General features: G+C 47.8%; 1 protein-coding gene across 1 annotated transcript in view; it reads left to right on the top strand.

The window, feature by feature from the left end:
* The first annotated feature begins 300 nt into the window (after window positions 1–300).
* The window catches only part of LOC121555369 (medium-chain acyl-CoA ligase ACSF2, mitochondrial-like), a 39,650-nt gene continuing 33,950 nt past the window's right edge, over window positions 301–6,000 (top strand). The window contains exon 1 of the mRNA XM_045221563.1: window positions 301–335. Within this exon, the coding sequence (XP_045077498.1) occupies window positions 301–335 (35 nt within the window). The remainder of the gene's footprint in view (window positions 336–6,000) is intronic.

Here is a 6,000-nt window from a genome sequence, read left to right as displayed (position 1 = left end):
TAAAACCGTTGCCTCTACATGACTGTGCGCTATATAGCCTACGACCCATGTCATTACCTGTGACCTGTAAATACCCAATCAGACTAGTTTAGATAAGAGTTAAACATTTCACTACACACGTTGTGATTCTCTCTCCTGAAGCCTTCGGTCAAAGGTCCCTCCAGTCGCCTCCTCTCTCCTGCTCTGTCCTGTCCTTCTGGGACCTCAAACCATGGCTCCTCACCTCCTCAGACAGCTCAGTGTGTTCTCTAGAAGGGCTTTGTTACAACCTCTACAGGTGGTCTCCTCTCTACAGAAGACATGGACACCTGGGAACCCAACCTGGCTCTGGTGTGGTAGGTAGGTTTTCTCTCTTGTCCTTGTCATACACACTACTCTCTTATCACAGCCTAGCTAATTTGGTGTTGGGTCCAAAGATTATCCACTGACAGTTAGACTATTTGGATTATTTCTCTGGTGCTTGTAGTTTCATCTCTTTATTCACCCTTATTCGGCAAACCACGTTTTATCTTTGATCTACCAACTGTAGAGTACAAGCTTAATGACCTGTATGTAACTGGCCTTATTTAGACTGAGGGTATGTCTTTCAATGCTTCCTTGTGAGATTTCCTTTTCAGAAACATGTTTTTTAATAATAAAATACGTTTTTACTTATAATAATATGCCATTTAGCAGACGCTTTTATCCAAAGCGACATACAATCATGCGTGCATACATTATAATTTTTTTGTGTATGGGTGGTCCCGGGGATCAAACCCACTACCTTGGCATTACACGCACTGTGCTCTACCAGCTGAGCTACAGAGGACTTGGATTGTCCAGCACAGCTTCTGCTTTGTCTTGTCTGTAAGGAACGGGGTTCAGTGTGGTTGTCTTGGCACTGAACATGTTTTTTCACATATCCATTAAGTCCAGTTTCCCCTCTGAAAGACTTCACGTCCTGTGACCTGATGGGAATAATATTGAGTGAGTGAGGTGGGGCATATTTCTTCTAACAGTGGTCTGCTGTTTATGTAGGCTCCCAACAGAACAGCCAAGAGAGGTCGACTATGAAACCACAGCCCACAGAACTCCACAGGAGGTCGGTTAAGGATCAGGGATGCAGGGGGTTCCTTTCTGTTGTTTGACTAACTCCAGTATTATATTGACATGTCATGGATAAAGTTCACCAACCCATCCCTGTCAGTTTCCACCCCCTGTTACGGAGTCTAGTTGATAGGTAATCGACTAGTTGGACTGTTCCCCAGACTCCACGCGTAGGCATTTGTACAAGGCTTAACAAGGCTATTGAACTGAACATTGGTGTCTGTCTTTATTCCTTAATCCAACTTATCATACAGAAACATGGTATCAGAAGTGGCTCGGAAAACACACGTTTGTTATTTTTGTAGCTAAGTACAGTATAGGCGCAGTTACGTTCCATATGCGAACACAAGCCGTTTCCTACTCACAACACTGATCAACTCGTGTTAGCTGGCTAGCTAGCATCGCTACCTACCTCCATGACTGAAGACAAAGAAATCTCCTATTCCATTGCTATGGCAGCGAACATTCCGCCACCAAATCACATGGTTCTCACAGGGGACTGGAATACTAATTGGGACAACTTCAGGGATGAATTCGAGGACTATGCGCTGGCGACCGGTCTACATGAGAAACCCAACGAGGTACAAGCGGCAACTCTGAGGAGTTTAATGGGCAGCGAATGCAGGCATATCTACCGGCACAATCTCACCCTCACGGCACGACAACAGTGTGATGCAAAGGCTATATTGGATGCATTGGGGAATTACTTCAAACCCGCCAGAAACGTAATTTACGAGCGGTTCGTTTTCGGAAGCTGCAAACAGGAAGAGGGTGAGTCAGTACACAACTTTGTAACCCGTTTGAGAGAGAAATCCGCCACTTGTGAATACGGGGGATTGAAAGATGAACTGATTCGTGACAAAATAGTACTGGGAATTGCAAATGAGAATACGCGCCGGCGTCTACTGAGAGAGAGAGGCTTAACATTAGTAACTGCCATCGAAATGTGCCGCACTGCTGAAGTCACTGACATGAGAATGAGAGCAATGGAAACGGAAACCCCACGCTCCGACGTTGATACTGTTCACGCTGTTGCTAGGCAGACATTCAGACAAAACCAATCGAGGCAGAGTAATTCACCACGAACGGTGAACACAGAGAGCCCCGTAGCATGTAAATACTGTGGGAATACACACACACGTGGCAAAGAGCACTGCCCGGCCTATGGAAAACCATGCAGAGCTTGTGGAACTAATAATCACTTTGCAAAAGTGTGTCTCAAAAGCAAAAGAAGGGTGAGTGAGGGCAAGATTCACTGTGTTGATGATGTTACTCAATGTTCAGAGCTGAACAGTGAAAGTGACATTTACATGCATGAATCCATTGGGGCTGTACACTCAAGAGGGAAGAAATGGTTTGTGACACTACGATTACACAACAAGCAACAACAATGTCAACTGGATTCGGGTGCTACATGCAACGTAATGAGCTACAAAGACAAAATCAATCTGGCACCTGACACACTCTATTTCCCAGCGATACTAGACTAAAGCTGTACTCAGGAGAACTAATGAGCTCTATGGGCACCTTTGAGACCGAATGTGTTATTCGGGGACGCAAACACAAGCTGGAGTTCGAGATTGTGAAAACCAGTCAAAATCCTCTCCTCTCAGGCTCTACATGCGAACGCCTGGGACTGATGCAGTTCACTGTACCAAATGACCTGCACATTGTGGATCATGTCCAGCATGGACCCCTGTCCAAAGAACAACTACTCAGCAGATATGACGATGTATTCAACATGCCCGTTGAATCAGTGCCTGGGGAGGTACACTTTGAAGTGGATGAGAGCATTACTCCAGTCCAGTGTGCTCCTCGCAATGTGCCCATTGCAATGAAAGTGGCTGTGAAGGCCCAGCTGGACAAGTACGAGGCCGATGGCCACATGACATCTGTGACTGAACCAACTGACTGGATCAGCAATATGGTCATAGTGAAAAAAACCAGAGAAGCTGAGGGTCTGCATCGACCCAAAGCATCTGAACCAAGCACTGAAACGATCCCACTACATCATGCCGACACTAGAGGATGTCCTCTATAAGCTTCCCAAGGCCAGGATTTTCACCTTGGTGGATGCCCGAGATGCATTCCTTCAATGCAAGCTGGACGAAGAAAGCAGCTTCATGACTACCTTCTGGACCCCCTGGGGTCGGAAACGCTGGCTCAAGCTCCCGTTTGGTGTCTCAGTGGCGCCTGAGGTATACCAACGCAAGCAGCACGAGTTACTGGCTGGGCTCAAGGGCATTGAACCCATCGCCGATGATATCCTGATCGTAGGCTGTGGTGAAACAGACGAAGAAGCAGAACGCGACCACGATGTGAAGCTCCTGGCACTGATGGAGCGCTGCCGATCAGTTAAGCTTCGTCTTGGCCTGAAGAAGCTGCAGTTCAAGGTGAAAGACGTCCACTTCCATGGCCACATTCTCTCGGCAAAAGGCCTGAAGCCGGACCCAGACAAGGTCCAAGCGATCCTCGACATGCCAAACCCGTCTGATGCAAAAGGAGTACAGCGTCTCATCGGCTTTGCAAACTATCTTGCAAAGTTCATGCCACACCTATCAGCAGTCTGTGAGCCTCTGCGCCGGTTGCTGGACAAAGACACACCATGGCACTGGCTACCCAAGCACGAGGCCGCAGTGCAGGAGATGAAATCTCTGGCTTCATCCATGCCAGTGTTGCGCTACTACGACGTCACGAAGCCTGTCACAATCCAGAGCGACTCTAGCCAAAGGGGACTTGGATGCTGCCTTATGCAGGAAGGCCAGCCCGTTGCGTTTGCCTCGAGAGCGCTCACCCCCACCGAACAAAACTATGCACAAATTGAGAAAGAGTGCCTCAGCATCGTCTTCTCCTGCCAGCGATTCCATCACTACTTATATGGTCGAGAGCTGGTCACCGCTGAAACTGACCACAAACCACTCATTGCCATATTCAGTAAACCTCTCCTCAACGCGCCCAAGAGGCTTCAAAGTATGCTCCTGACTCTGCAAAACTACAGCCTGAAGGTCATTTACAAGCCAGGACCTGAGATGTACATCAGCGACACACTGAGCAGGGCAACAGCACAATGTACAGGTAGAGGCACTGCCTATCAGCGGCAGGCCATCTGCTCGCTACAGCAGGAACAACAAGATGTTCAACAGATCAATCAGGCAGACTACTTAAACGTGACAGATCACCGCCTAGCCCAGATCAGGCAACATACTGACAAGGACGAACACCTACAGTCACTGAAGTCCATGGCTCTAGCAGGTTGGCCATATCTGAAAGAGGAGACACCTTTCACAGTGAGAGAATACTGGACCTTTCGAGATGAGATCAGTGTGCAAAATGGCGTCTTGTTCAGAGGTCAGAAGGTCATTATTCCCAAATCACTACGTCCAGAGATGCTTACCCGCATACACTCCAGTCACGTCGGAGGTGACGCATGCTACCGTCAGGCTCGTGAAACATTATACTGGCCAAACATGCAAGCAGAAATTAAAGACTTTGTCAGCAACTGTACCACATGCAACGAGTACGCTCATGAACAGCAAAAGGAAACCATGATGTCACACGAACTGCCCACAAGGGCCTGGCAAATCATCAGCATGGACTTATTCAGCCACAGACAAAAGGACTATCTTCTCCTCGTTGATCATTACTCTGACTTTTGGGAAATTGAACTGCTCCCTGACTTGTCCGCAGAGACGGTCATAAAGCGCTGCAAGGCGCAGTTTGCAAGGCAAGGTCAGCCTGACAAGGTAATCACGGACAATGGCCCACAATTCACTGCACAGTTCAAGCGTTTCGCCTCAGAATGGGAGTTTGACCACGTGACCTCCTCTCCAAGACACCCAAAAGCAAATGGCAAGGCAGAATCAGCTGTCAAGATTGCAAAAAACCCTGTTAAGCAGGGCCTTGCGCGACAGCAACGACCCATGGAAAGCGATCTTACAGTGGAGGAACACACCCACCGAAAACATGGACAGCAGCCCAGCACAACGCCTTCTGTCCAGACGTCTGAAGACTACTATCCCCGTAGCTAACAAGCTACTTGAGCCCTGCGTCATGGTTGGCGTCACGGACAAACTGCGTCACAGAAAGCAGCTCGCTAAGTGCTTCTACGACCGGACTGCTCGAGACCTACCAGAGCTGGAGGTGGGTGAAACTATAAGGATGAAACCGCTGCCGGGAGACCACACAGGACTTTGGAGGCTGGGCACATGCCTACAGAGAGTTGCACCACGTTCTTACCTGGTGGATGTTGGTGGCTCCCTCTATCGTCGCAATCGGGTGGATCTGCGCGTAGCAGAGCAGACAAACCAGAACATGCCATACACTCACTTAGATGAGCTGGATCACAGTCCAGGCCTAAGGGTAAGGGGTGCAGAATTGAGACATGAGCCAACTGAAGGTGAAGCTTCTACCCCACCAAACTCTCCAGCTCGTGGCCCTAATCCTACCCCTGTCAGAGCCAATACTTACTCACGGGTGGGTCGGCTGTGCAAGCCACCGGACAGGCTTACTCTGTAAGCAAGAGACTTAACTTGTTGTCTGTTAATTTAAAAAAAAAATATTTAAAAAAATTTAAAAAAGGAAGATGACAGCTGAAGTAAAAAGAAAATGTCATGCTTTTCAATTGTTATGACTTGACTGTTAAGAACGCAATGTTATGCCGTTATGTTTGCACTTTCTATTGAAAAGGATGATGTTACGGAGTCTAGTTGATAGGTAATCGACTAGTTGGACTGTTCCCCAGACTCCACGCGTAGGCATTTGTACAAGGCTTAACAAGGCTATTGAACTGAACATTGGTGTCTGTCTTTATTCCTTAATCCAACTTATCATACAGAAACACCCCCTGTGTGTCTCTCTCTGTATACACTGCCTTGCTAAAGTATTCATACCCCTTGGATTTCTTCACATTTTATT

This window comes from Coregonus clupeaformis, chromosome 7 (genome assembly GCF_020615455.1).
Source record: "Coregonus clupeaformis isolate EN_2021a chromosome 7, ASM2061545v1, whole genome shotgun sequence".
NCBI lineage: Eukaryota > Metazoa > Chordata > Actinopteri > Salmoniformes > Salmonidae > Coregonus > Coregonus clupeaformis.
The sequence above is the reverse complement of the archived record's forward strand: the minus strand, read 5'-3'. Positions and strand labels throughout refer to the sequence as shown.